The sequence below is a fragment of the Galeopterus variegatus genome, unplaced genomic scaffold, assembly GCF_000696425.1.
Source record: "Galeopterus variegatus unplaced genomic scaffold, G_variegatus-3.0.2 Scaffold276, whole genome shotgun sequence".
In the NCBI taxonomy this organism is placed as follows: Eukaryota; Metazoa; Chordata; class Mammalia; order Dermoptera; family Cynocephalidae; genus Galeopterus; species Galeopterus variegatus.
The window spans coordinates 162,827-180,566 of record NW_007726387.1 but is presented as its reverse complement, the minus strand read 5'-3'; the positions used below and the strand labels follow the sequence as shown (position 1 = coordinate 180,566).

The window sequence follows — 17,740 nt, the reverse complement described above, 5'->3', positions numbered from 1 at the left end:
CTGCCGGCCCTTTTGTCTGGGCGGCCTGACGGCCCCGCCGGGCTTTCCAGAGCCGGGAAAGGGCGGCCGGCCTAGGGCGCTCTGTGCTGCGGGGCCGGAGGCGCTCGGGCCGCGGTGGGGACGGCCGGCTCGGACGGGGTTAACTGCAGAGCCGAGCTCTTCCCGCGTGGGGCCACCGCGACCACAGCCTCGGCTGTGGGGACTCGAGTTCTGAGGGGACGAAGGCTGTCGTTCTGAATGTTCGGTCGGGACTTCTGCCCCAGAGACATCGCTGGCAGGACCTGCGGGTGCACGGCATCGGGAAAGAAGTTGAAAATATTGCCAGGTCATCTCTGCCTGGACACACTTAGTTATTGTGTTTAGTGTGTTTCGTTGGAGCTCTCCAACATTGTTGAATCAGCGTGCCTAGCCTCAAGGGTGAAAACTGAAACCAAAGGAATGATATAGGCATGCTTTGTGTGTGTTTTCCCACTTTAAGCTTGTTTTCAGTACACATAACTCTTGCTTTAAACCTGATTGGACTGTGGCGAGCAGACATCTGTTCAAAGGAGGGGCAGAGACCTCAGTACTTCTGAAGGGGCTTGATAATGTGGAAATATTTTAAGTCCTCTCGCCGGACACTGGTTTGCTGTCTCGATTCAGGCAAGTTACTTTCTGAGAAGTACACTTTTTATCTGGAAAGAGCTTTGGTGTAGTCCGTAAACGGTCCTTGTAAAGTAATTTGCCATCCACGATTAAAGATGTATCCAAATTTATTGTTCAGAAGTTAGCGGTCGGAAATTCTTTTTTGCAGCGTTCATTTCGCGTAAAGACCTAGCCAGCTGGGTTTAAATTTCTCACTGACGTATAGCCATCCTCTTTGGCACTTCCACTTTGAGGCTCAGACTTTGAGTTTAAGGAAACTAAGGACGGTTTTATCTCTTTTTCTTAATTTTTCTCTCTTTTTAAGTATTTATTAATTTTTCAAAAACAATCCATTATATGTTAATGTAAATGACATGTTAGGCAAATGTGACATTGTTTCGCATTTCTGCAAATCTTTGATGGTTTGCAGAATACAGCTAGATTCTTAAATCTCTTCTGCATTCAGTCTGTTGTGGTATCACACCATGTAACCTCTTGAAAACTCCTGTACACTCATGCTTTTTTTTTTTTCTTTTTAGCTCTACAATCACCACAGTTATTATTTAAAACAAATATGTCATTTCTATCCTGCTTTCACCATACAAATCAAATCAGGATATTATACAAGACACATTTAAAAAACATGGATAGAAAAGTTGATTCCTACACCTTTTTCTTGGGCTCTAACTTTTTAAGAATTGGTATTTAGGTGCATAAACAATATCACAGATATAGACAAGACACATTTAAAAAACATGGATAGAAAAGTTGATTCCTACACCTTTTTCTTGGGCTCTGACTTTTTAAGAATTGGTATTTAGGTGCATAAACAATATCACAGATATAGATTGCATAATCTGCATATGAACGTGGAGACTCAGTAACATTTTGAAACGTTCTAAGCGATTCAACTTAATTTTTAGTTTCAGTTCATATTTTTAATGATGTACACAGTAAGATGTGAATTCCACGTTAGATATGCTTGTGAAGTTTTGTGTGATGTAATATTTGTAGATAGGACACTTTCAAAACACTGTAGGATCTCCAGATTTAAAAATAATCCTGCGGTAAAATCTTCGGTGTAACGAATAATTTGCATATATGTACCCTTAGAATTCTGTCTCCGAATTAATCTGGGTTTTCTAGGTTAGGGAACGATTATACTATTGCAGTGTGTACAAATTTAAAGCTATATTTGCCTTAGTTTAATAGTTTTGAAAGGAAGCTAAGTTTGTTTCCAGTTGTTTCTGTGAACTCTAGTCTGAATCTGTCAGTTTGTAGTTCTCTACTGTTCCATCAACAGGAAGCATCTGGCATTCTTCTTGTAATTGTTAGAAAATGCCAGGTGTATTTTTAATGTTTGTTTTTCACATGAAAATAGATTGGATCTTGGTTAATTTTACTTGATTTTAGTTGTTTTTACCCTCTGGCATTTTTAGTTTCTTTCTAATGGGCCACATCTCCAGTAGAATGGACTCTGCCACCCCGGTCTTGAGTGCCTTGTAAGTTAGAAGTACTAACAAATAAAGCAAACATGTTATGAGGAATTCAGAAATTATTACATGAAATTTTGAATCATGAATTAATTTTATTAAAAGTTTCTTTATTTTTTATTAAAGTATTTTAAAAATTATTTACATCTACATACAATGCACATAATGCACTCTGAGCAAATGCCACTTTGACTTATGAAAAACAAAATAGGAGCATATATACTTTCAAAATGTATCCCTTCAACATTGAAATCTCTTCAAGTGAATTCTCACCACTTGAATGAATCCATTTTTGAGGGCTCATACAGCTCTCATCCATTCTCCTTTTGCAAATAGCCTGAGTACAGATGAACTCACTGATGGCTCTAGATCCTCTCTCTCACTTAGCTAACATTTAAAAAAAACAAACAAAATCTTGAAGCTTAGGGCAGATTAGTTTTCTAATAAGTATCATTCCTCAGCCCCCATGGCTTTCCAACCAGTAATCCTAACGTTTCTGTAGCACTAATGTGTCTACCTTGGGACAACTAATTAGTATTATTATTAACTTTCCTGAAGGTGTTTGTTCCATCATGCTCTCTAGAAGATAAACCTAGTACTAGGATCAGATTAGGGCCTGTGGGTTTCTTCAAAATGTTCACACTACAGTGCTCTGCACAGAGGAGATACTTTGGTGCAATCAGCTGTCAGTTCAATTGTTGGTGGGCTAGAGGACCTTTATTTGGGCTGAGTTTGTCCATGACATAAGTTTAGAGACTTAAGCTTGAAGTGATTTCTTCACTAAAGATAAAAGCCATTGGGCCATTGATGCATTTAGAAAGAGAAATCTAAATTTGGACACCTTAGCCTCTAGAACTGTGAGAAATGATTTTCTGTTGTTTGTAATCCACCCAGTTTATGGTATTTTGTTATAGCAGCCCAAATGGACTGAGATACTTAGCTTATTCTTGCATGCGTTAGATATAGCCTTACCTTTTAATAGAAGTAAGTGTAAAGGCAGGCAGTTAGGGCCCCAGATACTAATGCGCAAATAGATACTGTGGAAGAGTTGATCATTTTAACTGATTGTACATTTAATATGAATCAACCTTACTGTATAATTTTTATTTTTTTTAATTTGTTTTTTCTTCTGTTTTTCTTTTTGTTTTTTTACTGTATGATTTTAAAATGGTAAATAATTTCTAAGTTGGTAGAACAGCATATAGAAAGAGCAAGGCGTTCCACTTTACTTTGTACTGGTTGTATTATACCTGGGGTATTGTGTCAGGTTATTAGGAAGCATACTATCATGTTATAAGTGGGACCCTTGCATCCATTCTCAAACTTTATATCAGAACTACCTGGAAAGATAATAACACACACACACATGCACACATACGCACACACACACAGACTTAAGTAAAGCTAATAACACACACACACACAACACACACACACACACACACACACAGAGGCTTAAGTAGGATAGGACCTAGGCTTCTGTTTTTCTCAAGTTCCCAACGTGATAGATATACAAGTTTAAAAATCACTGAACTATAGAGCATATCCAGAGGACCTTGATCATGGGGAAATTGAAAAGAGGAAATGTTGAAAAAAACGGGATGTTTGACCTAAAAGGAAGAAGCTCCTCTAAGAAATGATAGCCACCTTTAAATATTTGGAGGTGTGTCGCATGGAAGGATCAGGTTCGCTCTGACCAGAAAAAAACTAGGATCAATGGGTAGAAGATAGAAAGAGGCAGATTTTAACTATCTTCCAAGAGAAATTTTCTCAAAACTATAAAAATAGAATGTGTTGTTTTGGATGCCCGTGTTCACTGACAGTGTCCAAGTTGGGAATTCTAGAGTAGAGGAATTGACGTACTAAAGGAGGGTTTGGGCTAGGTGTCCTCAAGGTTCTTACAAACTGTGGTTTTATGAAATATGTCTAGATTTGCAGGTACATAGCAGAAGAGCAAAAGCTAATTGAGTGAAACAAGATCGCTTAACTGGATCATAGTTTTCACCCTCTTGGATAAAGAGAGATGAGTATTAAGTGAGAAGGCTATTTAATGAAGGGCTTTAAACCAAGCTGTAATTTGGCAAACTAAAAAGTCTTAAAATGGACATACCTTCTAATGTGGAAATTCCCATTTAAGGGAATTTATCTTGATGTCATAAAGATATGCGCAAAGATTTAGCAGTTGCAGCACTGTTGCTAATAAAAGCTGTGTATTAACACATTTATCCCTGACAGTAATCATATGAAGTGGGTATTATCCCCATTTTTAAGAAGAGAAAATTGAGGCATAGAGAAATGGGGTAGCTGACTTACACTGTGACACTTGTGATTTTGGTGGTACAGTTTTAGCCTGCCAAGGTAGCTGAGTTAGTAAGGGATAGAGCCAGGACTTGAATACAACCAGTGTGACTCATGATCACTATGCTGTAAAATTGTAAACAACCTAAATATTTTTTACAGTGATTGTTAGGGTACATCCCTACAGTGGGGTACTATTTACTCAATCATTAAAATGATGTTAGAAGAACGTAAGATAAAAAGATGTCTTGCTATATGTAAGTGATTTAAAAGCACAATTCCATTTTGGTAAAAAAACCAAAAATATATTGACATCTGGAAGAATGTGTGACAAATTGTTAAGTGGTTATTTCTGAGTGTAGTTTTGTAGCTGATTATTTTATTTTATTTTATTTTTATTTTTTAATTTTTTTCCGTGTCCGGCAACGGATCGCAACCCTCAGTGTCGCGCCCGTACCGGACCGGGACCGGCAACGGGATCGCAACCCTCAGTGTTGGGATCGCAACCCTCGGTGTTGCGCCCGCACCTCGCCCAGCCAGTGAGCGGGAACCGGTCTGTATGTGGGATCCGAACCCTTGGTGGGAGCGCCACCGCGCTCCCAAGCGGTGCACTGTAGCAGTGCGCCACCAGGCCGGCCCATGATTATTTTATTTTTGCCTATCCAAATTTTCTAACTTCTGCAATGAATTTGAATTATTGTGAATTACTTGTAATTAAAGATATTAAGATATTACTTTCAATAAAATGTATTAGTGTAACCTGAGGAATTTGTATTTTATACTATGCAGCTTGTGCAAGTTGATTTGGGAATTGCACATAAATGAATTTGTGGGTACATGAAGTGTTTTGTATTTTTCAAAGTTTAATTTACCATTCTAGAAGTAACATGTTAATTGAGTAGAGAAAAATATCCTTCCTACCACTGTACCAAAGTCATCTCTCTATTTTGTTGTGTTTTTTTAATCTTGCATGTAAAATTTTAAATGTTGTATTCATCCTGGTTGATCACGCTCTGTGAATTTAGGCAGTTTACTTAATCCCTCTGTGCCTGTTTCCTCCTTTGTAAAGAGGGTATAACACCTGCCTCACGGTGGTTGAGAAGATTAAGTGAGTTAGTACATATCGGATGATCAGAAGAGTGCCTGACACATAGTTAGTAGCTCAGTAAATGTTAGCAATTGTCATTATGTTATCACACTCAAAACCCTTGTGGTCTAATAGGTTTTGGAATTAAGAATTTTTTGGATATAGACAAGGTAATAATGTTGTGTAACCTTCCAACAGTCCAGTGCAATACTCTTCAAACATCATTATTTCTGCAGCAGAATGTATGAATGTTGACACTAAGTGGAATAAAGACTATAAATTAGCTTCATGTGAGTTGAGATGAGGTTTTACTACCATGTGAGTTATTTTGGGTTTCAGAGCTTTTTTGGATTTTGGAATGGCAGATAAAGAACCAGCAGAATATTTACTCAATATTGAGTCCTACTTTATTTTAATATTAAAACATACATCTTTTCATGGTATTATATAGCTTTATCATGCATGGTAAATTAAAAAATTAAAATGAAAATAACATAAAATGTCTACTTCCATCTTCTTTGATTAAAAAGTATGCTAAACCCACTGATACTGATATTCTATTACATAATATAGAATCTTTTTTTGAAGATGCTTCAGAGTTTTCTTCAACCAAGTTAGGTTGTTGCTGTACCATTACACTTGAGGGATAAGATACTTATACTATGATGGTTTACTATAGTGATTCTTTAAAGGAGGTGGGTGGAGGCCACCATGATACCTCTCTTTAACACACCATCCATTCTGTAGATGTGGAGATTGAGGTGGTCATTTATTGTAGATCATAAAAGTAATTATAGTACTGGACTTTGGAATTAGGTCAATTTCTTTCATGATGAAGCTATTGGGATGTGCAGCCCTTCTGATTCCTGGACTCCTTTATGTCTACAGCATTTATCATGTATCCAAATAGAGGAAAAATATTTGAATAGTGTGGTATACAAGTGAATGATCTAAGATATTTTCTTTATATCCTAAATAGCTTGTGTGAACTCTGACCTTTGCCCACGTGATGATTACTCTCCCTTTGTTCCATTATCCATTCCATTGACGGGGACCCTTAGTTTGCCTCCCTTAGGGCTAAGGTCTGAATGCTTATGTCCACCCCAAATTCATATATTAAAATCTTAAACTCCAAGATGATAGTATTAGGAGGGTTGGGTCCTTTGGTAGGTGATTAGGTCCTGAGGGTAGAGCCCTTATGAGTGAGTTTAGTGCCCTTACAAAAGAGATTCCAGTGATCTCTTTTGTACTTTCCTGCATGTGAGGTTACAGTGAAAAGACTGCTGTATAGAATCTAGCCCTTACTGGACACTGAATCTGCCAGCGCCTTGATTTTGGACACCTTAGCCTCTAGAACTGTGAGAAATGATTTTCTGTTGTTTGTAATTCACCCAGTTTATGGTATTTTGTTATAGCAGGCCAAATGGACTGAGATACTTAGCTTATTCTTGCATGTGTTAGATATAGCCTGAACTTTGACATCAGTCACTTCTTTCATATTTTACTGGGCTCCTGTTGTCAGCTCTTTCCACTGTCAGTTTATTCTGTTTTCTTCACAGGTCCCAGCATATTTGTGGAGGAAGGTGAATAATTATGAAGATTTCTTGGCCACTATAAATTTATGCTGAACAATTCCAAGTGGGCCCTTGTTACTTCTTGACAATCATTTTGTTAATCTTATATTTTTGTGTTGTCTCATGTTTCTTCTTTAACATTCAGTAGGTGCCATTGACTTCTACTCAATTGAAAAAAAAAATGGTACAAGCTTGCACATTTTTTTCACTGTCATCATGACAAATCTCTTCTTTCATCCTATTTTGTAAAGGAATGGAAGAGGAATCTTCTTTTGCTTTTCCCAGGAATCTTGCTACCATACTTAAACTTTTTCTTTCTGGTCACTTTGATCATTATCTGCAATGACTTTTCTTCCCGCATTCAAATATGTACAGACTTGTGTATCTTGGGAGGAAAAAAAAAACTTTGATGAACTTCTACTATTCTTTCCAGTTATCTGCCTCATTTCTCTTCATTTCAAAAATTTTGAGAACTGAATTAGAATTGCTGCCCTCCACTCTCACTATTACTTTCCTAACTTACTATAATTTTGGATATCATATTCAGACTGTGCCTTCAAAAGACATCCTTCTTGTCAATAATGTTGGCTTCATCCTGATTTTATTCAACCAGTAAAAATGTGTTACTACTGATTTCCATTGAGGCTTCTTAACATTCTTTCTTTCCTTGCCCTTCATGTTAGTATGCCATCCTGATTTTCCCTTTCTGATACTATTTTTTTGTTTTCTTTGTTGTTTCATGATACATACTCTTTTTTTTTTTTTTTTTTTTTGTCTTTTGTCTTTTTTCCGTGTCCGGCAACGGATCGCAACCCTCAGTGTTGCCCCCGTACCGGACCGGGGACCGGCAACGGGATTGCAACCCTCGATGTTGCTCCCGTGCCTCGCTCAGCCAGCGAGCGGGAACCAGTCTTTATGTGGGATCCGAACCCTCGGGTGGGAGCGCCGCCGCGCTTCCCAAGCAGCGCACTATCCAGTGCGCCACCGGGCCGGCCCGTTTCATGATACTCTTAACCACTCATTACAGTAGTTCCCCCTTATTTGTGGTTTCAATTACCTGTGGTCAATTGCCATCCAAAAATACTACAGTATTTTGAGAAAGAGACCACATTCACATAAATTTTATTACAGTATATTGTTATTTGTTCTTATTAATTATTGTTTATTATTAGATATTGTTGTTACTCTTACTGTGCCTACTTTATAAATTAAACTTTAGCATAGGTATAGAAAAAAACATAGTATATATAGGATTCAGTACTATCTATGGTTTCAGGCATCCACTGAGGATCTCGGAATGTATCCCCTGAAGATAATGGGGGACTACTGTATTCCTGTTATTACTCCCTCTGCTCCCCTCTCTTTGTTTTCTCTCATATGGATGTTTTTATTTATTTTTTTGTGGCTGGCTAGTAGAGGGATCTGAACCTGTGACCTTGGGGTTATAAGGCTGTGCTCTAACTAACTGAGCTAACCAGCCAGCCCGCATATCTTTTTTTTTTTAATATGTGGATGTTTTAAATGCTGATGACTGTCAATGTATATTCTCTAGGTTTGTAGCTTCAGTGATTTACTGGATGTTTCCATTTGAAGGCTCAAGGAATTTCCATCACTTTTAGATTTATTATTACCCAGCCTCCCACCTGCTCCCAGTTTTTCTTTGTTAGTTTTATCAGTATCATCTTTATATCTTGAAGTTGTCTGTGATGCATGTTTTTCTGTTATTTTATCCATGAGTCAGCATAGTTCTTTGTATTACTCTTTACTGGATCTCAGTTTGTCCTAGGATTCTGCATTGCCTATTATTTGTCCTTTCTAACTTTAGATTTCCATCCTTGGATCCATCATGCATATGGTATCCAGAATAATTTTCCTAAAACTTTTTTTGATCCCGTTGCTGCTAAACTGTAAACACGAGGAGGGAACATGTGCTGTTGACCTTCGCACTCTCCACTGTGCCAAGCAAAATGAGTTGAACCTGTGCTGAATCAATGTTTGCATGGATCACCATTTGCTCAAAACTTTGAATGAGACTTGCAGTTGTATGTAAGATAAAGTCCAAATTCTGCTTTCTTTCAGATCTTTTAATATTATACTCTGCTTCTTCAGCCTTATTCCTTACTCCTTTACATTATTAAGTTGGTGTTTCCTCTTGATATACCACGCTCAGGCATAACTCCATGTGTTCTCTCTTTTCCTTGCCTATCAAAGCCTATTCAGTAATGTTTGCCCTGTGCCAGGTAATGTTCTAACCTGTGGTGTTATAATAATGAACAAAACAGAAGACAAGGTCCCTGTTTTCTTAGAGCTGACGTTTGGGAGGAGGGACACAGTAAGTAAATACATGGTGTTAGGTGGTAATGAGTGCGAAAAGGAATAAAACTAGATAAGGGAATAGAGTGGTGGGATGTGGTTGCTATTTTAGGTGGTCAGGGAAAGCTGTTCTCTTTGAGTGTCCTGGAGTGAGAGAGCAGGCCATGCAGTTACCTTAGTAAAGAGCTTTTAGGCAGAGGGAGCAACACAGGCAAGACTGTAAGGTGGGAACATGGTTAGCTTGTTTGAAGAATTGCTAAAGCTTGTGTGGCTAGAGCATAGTGATTAAGGGAGAAAGATAGATGTGCTGAGAGGTAGTGGGGAGCCAGATTATGCTTTAAATGTTGTCTTTCATCGAAGAAGTCTTCCTTGACTACTTTATCTTGTTTGGTAATTTAAAACTCTGAGCCCATATAGCAACTATGGAAGTAGCTTTCAAATGATTTTTTGCTGCGACACACAGTGAGAAATATATTTTACCTGGTGATCGTGTATACACATTGCTGTGTGTGTGTGTGCGTGCATGTGCATGCTTGTATGTGGATGATAACTATATTTGACATATGCTGGTATTTTAAAAAATGTTGGCATTACCTCACTAAAATGATTTCACAGTCTCCTAATGGGTCATGACCCACAGTTCGAAAAGCACTGATCTCTGGTATATACCACTTAAAAAAACACAGAACTACAGACTACTTTTGTTATAATTCACACATTCTTTCAGGTTGTAAAATATTTTTGGTTAAAGATCATGACTTCAGTTTGTGTGTGTGTAGATCTATAGTGTTCATGATAGTGCCGAACAGAGTGGGCTTGTTTAATTTAGTAAGCATCTATTGAATGATATGCTAGAAACTGCTAGATACTAAAATACACATAAGAATAAGATAAATGCTGGCTTTCTCAGGCTTATAGGAGGGGGAGCTTGTGAACAAATCATTTGTAATATGGTGAAATCCATATAATAATGGGTACAATGATACAATAAGGCACAATGAGAAAATAGAGAAGTGACTAGTTCATTTTGCTGAGAATGTCAAGGGGAGTTTTTTTGGGGAGGTACTGTCTGAACTGAGTTTTGGAGGGAGAATAGTAATACTTTGGTCAGGTAAATTGGTATAAGAGGAAGACTTCTCAAGCAGAATAACATATAAAGGAGTGGTATCATTAGATAGAATAGCATGTAAAGATTATTGTAGATAATTGTATAGTTGGCGTATATGAGGGGTCTTCAAAAATTTCATGGAAAGATTCACATTATCTTTTAATTCTGTTTTTCCATGCACTTTGTAAATCCAAAGGGGAAATGCTGATCTGATGAAGCAGCAGTGAGGAACAGGACAGATCTTAAAGATCTGAGATGCATTGGAGTTACCACTTAGTTAATGATTATGGTTATTAGGTGAAAATAATATATAATCAGAATAACTTGTAGGAATTTGCCACATGGGAAGTAGAGGTATCATCTTTCAATAAACCTGATACATCCAGTTTTTCCTCTAGTTCTGAAATATATCAGTTTCCTCAGTTGTTCCCTAGAAGAAGATGGCCTATGTTTATAGGCTTTATTGTACCAAAAAAACCCCTTTAGTTCATTCTGTAAGAATCATTTGAAAACTGAGACCTAACTGAGGAAATAGGAAATTCACATTTCAGGCTAATCCTGGGACTTACGTTTATGAAGTAGAACGGTGGGTGGCCAACTATTTAAATTATTTTTCACTTCAAGTTAAATATACAGATGGTTCAGTTGTACTCTATTCTATAGATGATTGGAATACATGATTATATCTATGCTTTAGAAAGATATTTTGATAAATTTGACCAAGCCATAATTTAAGACTTTATGACAGCATTTAGAATTTGCACATTTAAAACAAATGGAGAGGAATATTTGCAGCACGTAGGAGGGTACCTCAAAAAGTTCAATGAAAGATCTACATTATCTTTTAATTCTGTTTTCCCCCAAACTTTTTGAAGTGTCCTTGTTTAATAAACCAGAAATATGATGCACTCCTACAAAGAAACAATGAAATGGTAATATAGGTAAAGAATATGAACAAGCAGTTTCAGAAGACAAAACATAAGTGACCAACAAACTTTTGATAAAGATGTGCAATCTTATTAGTAATTTAAGGGATGCATATTAAAACAGAAAGATAACACTTTCTATCCATCATACAAGCAATAAATTAAAAAGTTGGTAATAGTAAGATTGGTTATATTGTGAGGAAATAATATTATGAACTACCATTGGGAGTATAAGTCAATATAGCCAATTACGGAGGTGTAATTGGTGTGAGCAATCTGGTAGTATCTATTAATTTAAAATCCTTATTCCCAACAAGTCTGTCCATTTTCTGCACTAGAGGAGCACTAGTATATGTGCAGAAAAAGGCATGTACAAATATGTTCATTGCAGCATTGTTTATAATAGTGAATAACTGGAAAAATAAACAACAATGGTCATAAATAGGAAAATGACCAAACAAATCGGTGTATTCATACTGTGGAATAACACATAACAATTTAAAATAGTAAATTACATATACTATTGTGTGATAAGCTGTAGAGCAGTGTGTACAGAATAATAGCATAAATAAGGAGAAAACCCCAGAACAATACTATATTTTGGAGGGGAAGATACATATATGTGCATGCAAATGCCAAGAATATGGTTTGGCAAGAAAAATATTAAACTGATATTAGTGCTTAACTCGGGTGGTGGGTAGAGAATTGGGTTTTGGGAGTAGAGACAGGGAGAGATGATCAGAGGAAACTTTAGCCTTTTCAGTAATCTTTAAAATTTGAACATTAGAATATTATATTTGTTTAAAAATTTGTTAAAAATAATGATGAATTTCACAACAGGATGTACAGTGGGTGAGGAAAGAGGGAGATTAGTCCTACTTCGCATTGACAAAGGGAATGGTGAGAAAAAGACAAATTTAAAAATAATGAGAGGGAAATTTGGCAATATCTATCAAAATTACAATTGTAGTTACTTTTATCTCAGCAATCCTACTTGGAATTTATCCTACAGATATATGAAATAAAATAATACATCTACAGAGTTATTAACTGAGTGTTTATAATAGCACTACTGTCCATCTAGAGGAGACTGTGTACCAAATTAAGGCCTATATAGACAATAGTATATTATGCAGCCGTATAAAAAAATGAGGAAGCTCTCTATGAACTAATAGGAAAAGATCTCCAGGATGTGTTAAGTAAGAAAAGCAAGTGCAGAAAAGTGTTATGTAACAATGCTATCTTTTGGTAGTTATAGAAATACTGGAAGGATATCCATGGAACTAGTAAAGGTGGTTACCTGTGGCTGGGGGTTTGGGGGCACTGTGGGGGTAGGGTGGGGGTGCTTTGGGGGCAAGGGCTAGACAATGAGTAGTGTAAATGCTTTCATTGAGACTTTCCTTTTCTTTTTTTTTTTAAGGATGACCAGTAAGGGGATCTTAACCCTTGACTTGGTGTTGTCAGCACCACGCTCTCCCAAGTGAGCTAACCAGCCATCCCTATGTAGGGATTCAAACCCGTGGCCTTGGTATTATCAGCACCACACTCTCCCAAGTGAGCCACAGGCTGGCCCCTGAGACTTTTTGGTATATACATTTCTGTGTTTGGATTTTTGAGCTAAATAAAAGTACTGCCTGTTGAAAGTACTGCCTGTTTAAAAAAGAAATGAGAAAGAGATGTGAAGTAGATCTTAGAGGACTTGACCACCAACTGTCTTAGTTCATTTAGGGTGCTGTAACAAAATGCAGTAAACTGTGGCTTATAAGCCACAGAAATTTATTTCTCAAAGTTATGGAGGCTGGGAAGTCCAAGGTCAAGGTGATGGCAGATTCCATGTCTGGTGAGGGCCAGTTTCCTGGTTTGTAGAGCAGATCTTTGAGGCCTTTTTTGTAAGAGCACTAATTTCATTCCTGAGGGACTTAATCACCTCCCAAAGACTCCACCTCCTAATAGCATCACCTTGGGGTTAGGATTTCAACATGTGAATCTGGGGGGCGGGGACACAAGCATTCAGACCATCACACCAAATATATGTAGAAGATATATATTGGAGAGATGGGGAGGAGTTGAGGATAGCTCCCAGATTTCTAAATTGGGAGGTAAAGAGGTGATAGCATTATCAGGGAATCCAGAAGGAAGATTAGGTTTTGACATGTGCCTGGGAAGTTTCAGACAAGACATGCTAATTGACCAATTCTTACTACTCCTTTTTAGGTTGGTGTGTGTTGATATAATTTATGTGTATTAGATGTGGAACTCTTGAGCTTATCTTAAACATGAATATTAAATAGTCATCAATAAATATTTTTTATCCTTAGAATTACAGACATTTATATTCTAGGTTTTATGGAGAGCAGTAATGATGTCATAATTTTAGTTATAATAGGGACACTGGTATGCACAGTTAGAATGTAGATAGAGAAATAGAGAATGTATATCTGATAAACACAATGCTTATGTGGGAAGTAAAAATTTATTATCATGGTTCCAATTTAAAGACATCTTTTGGTATCTTAAATTCGAAGAAAAATAGTTTTGAATAAGAAAGTGATCTTCAGTTTAGGATAGATGAGATTATACTGTAATATTTAAAACTGAGATTTAGGGAAGTTTATAGTAGAGCATAAAAGTATTTTTTATGTAGTACATTTGGAAGTCACTTTATATAAGACAAAGAGGTTTAACCGTATGGAGACAAGGACTCACAACGTGCTGGGTGCTGCCTGAAACAAGCTCTCACTATATAATTTGGAGTTTAAAATTTTTTTGAATGAGTTATATTACAGAATCTGATTTTTGAGGCCCTAATTTATCCATACTACTTTTACCTGATTTTTATTTCGCTAGAATAAATAAATAAATAAATAAATAAATAAATAAATAAATAAATAAATAAAAGGAGAACAAAGATAAAGTACATACATACCAGGACTTGCAAATAAATTTAGTAGTTCTTTTCTGGGTTTATGTTAATAAGGATCTGGGTGTGGAATAGTAATGAAAAAGAACTGCTAAGTAATTCTTGCTTGCAATATAAAATTTTAAATAATTTTATATCTGAAGAGATGAAGAGATAAGTATGAAGACATTTACTCACAATAGTTTACTTTTTAAAATACTTTAAAATTATAAATAATGTTATATAGAGTTCCTCATAGCAGTTGGAGATGGTCTTGTTTAAAAACAGGCATAAAGGGGGCCGGCCCGGTGGCGCACTGCTACAGTGCGCCGCTTGGGAGCGCGGTGGCGCTCCCGCCGAGGGTTCGGATCCCACATACAGACCGGCCGCTCACTGGCTGAGCGAGGTGCGGGCGTGACACCAAGGGTTGCGATCCGTTGCCGGTCACGAAAAAAGACAAAAAGGAAAAAAAACAAAAAACAGGCATAAAGGGCTGAAACTCTTACTGTTCTTTTACCTCAAACCTCTGCTATCCCTTTTACTCATAGACCTTCTCAGTACTGAAGTCCTCTGGAATTTGGGAAACACTACTAGAGAAATGCTGGGTTGGGCTGGGTTAGAGTTTGGGTTTGGATGGACTCTTCTCTCTTGTATATCTTTGATGTGTCCAGTTGAGTGATGGTAATAGAACATTGTATAGAAATTCACTTGAATTCAAGAAGTTTTTAGTTCAGTGGTTTTCAATTGGGTAATTTTGCCCCCATAGGATGTTTTGCAATATCTAAAGACTTTTTTAAAAATGTCAAACTGGAGGCAGGGCAGTGTGCTACTGATATCTAATGGGTAGAGGCCAGGAGGGATGCTGCTAACTATCCTACAATGCACAGGGTAATTCCCCACAACAAAGAGTTATTGGTCCCCAAGTGTCAATAGTGCTGAGGTAGAGAAACCCTTGGGTTGGCTGAATACCAACTATGTGTGTATCACCATTCTAAGGTAATTCTGTGTACAAAAGACCTTAAAAAGCAACTCTCATCTCTACCTACAAGAAACTTATAATGTAGCTACAGCATCTCAAACTTAACAACTCTATGGCCAAACTCTTAACACCTGACCCACCCCATCCCACTCTACTGTCTTTATCTCAGTAAATAATCCAACTTTTGCCAGGTTATTCAGGCCAAAAACCTAGATGTCATCTTTGACTAATCTTTATCTTGTGCATTAACATCTAATACATCAGGAAGATCTATTAGCTCTTCTTCCAAATATATCTTGCATCTGGGTAATGGTGGGCTAGGTTATTTAGATGAGTCTTCTTTTTGAAAACAACTGAAAATGTGGGATAAAATATATAAAACACCACCTTAAGAGCTTTCAAGAACTGGGAAGATAGGGAAATCTGGTGAGCCAAATTCTGGAAGATAGCCTAAAATAAGAGAAGTTAGTAGAATACCTGGAGGACTGAGTCCACTTTTGCCTTAAGTATGAGGGTACTTCAGAAAGTTCATGAAAAGATTTGTATATCTTTTAATTGTATTTTTCCATGAACTTTTTGAAGTTCCTTTGTATGTTAGCTGATATAAAGAAATTTATGTTTCTGTTTATCAGACTTACAGGTTTGAGTGAGCGGAAGTTAAGATACAGCACCCACCCAACATGTGGACATGTAAAGTCTTATAAGAGATCCTTCGCTTATGAGGCTTGGACTCCATATGTATACACCTGAGGAATAAGGATGAACCAGAACTAACCTTTTCCTGACACTTCGTCACCTGCCTCCCAGCCAGATATCGAGGGACGTCAAGGCAAGTTGTGTTGGCATTGAGCAGAGCAGGAGAAAAATAGGAAAGGAAACAAGCAGTATCTATGAAGCTGTGGCCATAGCCAAGATAAGAAAGGGGCCCTTAAGCCATGACTTAGTTTAGGTTGGTTCCTGACAGGTAGTGTCCCCCAGGTGCCTGGCAGAAGCAAATGTTCTCTGAGGAGTGTTTCTTCATCTTAGGCTATCCTGCAAATCGTTTTTCAAGGATGTTGACCAGCACTTAGTCAGAGATAACCAGACATAACAAGGGGACAAGGAACTATGGGTAAGAACCAGTGGAAATGAAAGGCAGCAAAATGCCTTTTCATAGGCATCATATATTAGAATTAGAAGATATGATAAAACAACCATGCATACTGTGTTTACAGAAATAAATGACAAGCTTGCAGACAGGGAACAGGAAACTATTAAAAAAAAAAAGTGGCATTGTAGATTTGCAAACATCAAATACAGCCTCTGTAAATGAAAAAGGCAGTAACTGAGTTAAAAACTCAGTGATGCAGTTTGTAATAGATTGGACACATTGGAAAAAATTGTCAAACTGGAATATAAATCAAACAAAATGATCCAGAATGTAGCTTAGAGACAAAAAGATGGAAGATATGGAAGACAGAGTAAGAGATATGGGGATAGAGTGAGATGGTCTTAATTGGAATTCCAGGAGAGGGGAAGAGAGAATAGGGCATTTGAAGAGATGATAGCTGATATTTTCCAGAACCGATGAAAGATACCAAACCAGGATTCAAGATTCCATATGAGTCCTATTTAGTATAAAAAGATTCACAACTAAACACATTATAATAAAGTTGCAGAAAACCAGTGACAGAAAAATCTTAAAAGTAGCTACAGAAAAAGAAGATAACCACCAAAGGAGCAAGAATTAGAGTAACAGATGAATTCTCAACAGCAACAATGGAGGTGAGAAGATAGTGAAACGATACCTGTAATATGAAATGAAAAATATTTGCCAATCTAGAATTTTATACCCAGTGAAAATTTATTTAAAGAATGATGGTGAAATAAAGATATTTTCAGACAAAACCATCTTGTAAGCAACATCACACTCATAAAAGATAGTTTAAAGCAGCACTGTTTCTGTGATGATGGGAAATGTTACTTTATTTGTGCTGTTCAGTATTGTAGATTCAAGCCACACAGGGCTATTGAGCAATTGAAATGTAGCTAGTGTGACTGACGAACTGAATTTTTAGTTTTACTTAATTAATTTACATAGCCACATGCACCATATTGTACAGTACATGTCTAAAGGATATGCAGTTGGCTCTCCATATGCATGGGTCTCCAATCTGTTGATTCAACCAACCGCTTATTGAAAATATTAAAAACAAAAACAAACAAAAAACCCCCCAATATGCATACAATAAAAAGTAATAGAAATTTTGGGCCAGCCCTGTGGCACACTTGGGAGAGTGTGGTGCTGGTAGCGACAAGGCTGCGGGTTCGGATCCTATATAGGGATGGCTGGTGTGCTCAGTGAGCGGTGCGGAGGGTTGCGATCCCCTTACCCGTCAAAAAAAAAAAAAATGTAATAGAAATTTTAAAATACAATATAACAACTATTTACATGGCATT

At 37.2% G+C, this 17,740-nt stretch overlaps 2 protein-coding genes across 5 annotated transcripts in view; one reads left to right on the top strand and one right to left on the bottom strand.

Moving 5' to 3' along the window:
- LOC103585832 (spidroin-2-like) overlaps positions 1-330 on the bottom strand; it is a 14,990-nt gene extending 14,660 nt beyond the window's left edge. Inside the window, exon 1 of the mRNA XM_008566920.1 lies at positions 26-330. Coding sequence (XP_008565142.1) covers positions 26-330 — 305 coding nt within the window. The remainder of the gene's footprint in view (positions 1-25) is intronic.
- The window catches only part of GABPB1 (GA binding protein transcription factor, beta subunit 1), a 69,182-nt gene that overhangs the window by 1,413 nt on the left and 50,029 nt on the right, over positions 1-17,740 (top strand). For 2 of the 4 annotated variants that reach the window (XM_008566913.1, XM_008566911.1), the window contains exon 1: positions 31-642. The exons of the other annotated variants lie outside the window; for them this stretch is intronic. The gene's annotated coding sequence lies outside the window, so the exon portion shown is untranslated. Of the gene's footprint in view, positions 1-30; positions 643-17,740 lie in introns of those variants that run through there. 4 annotated transcript variants of the gene reach the window in all.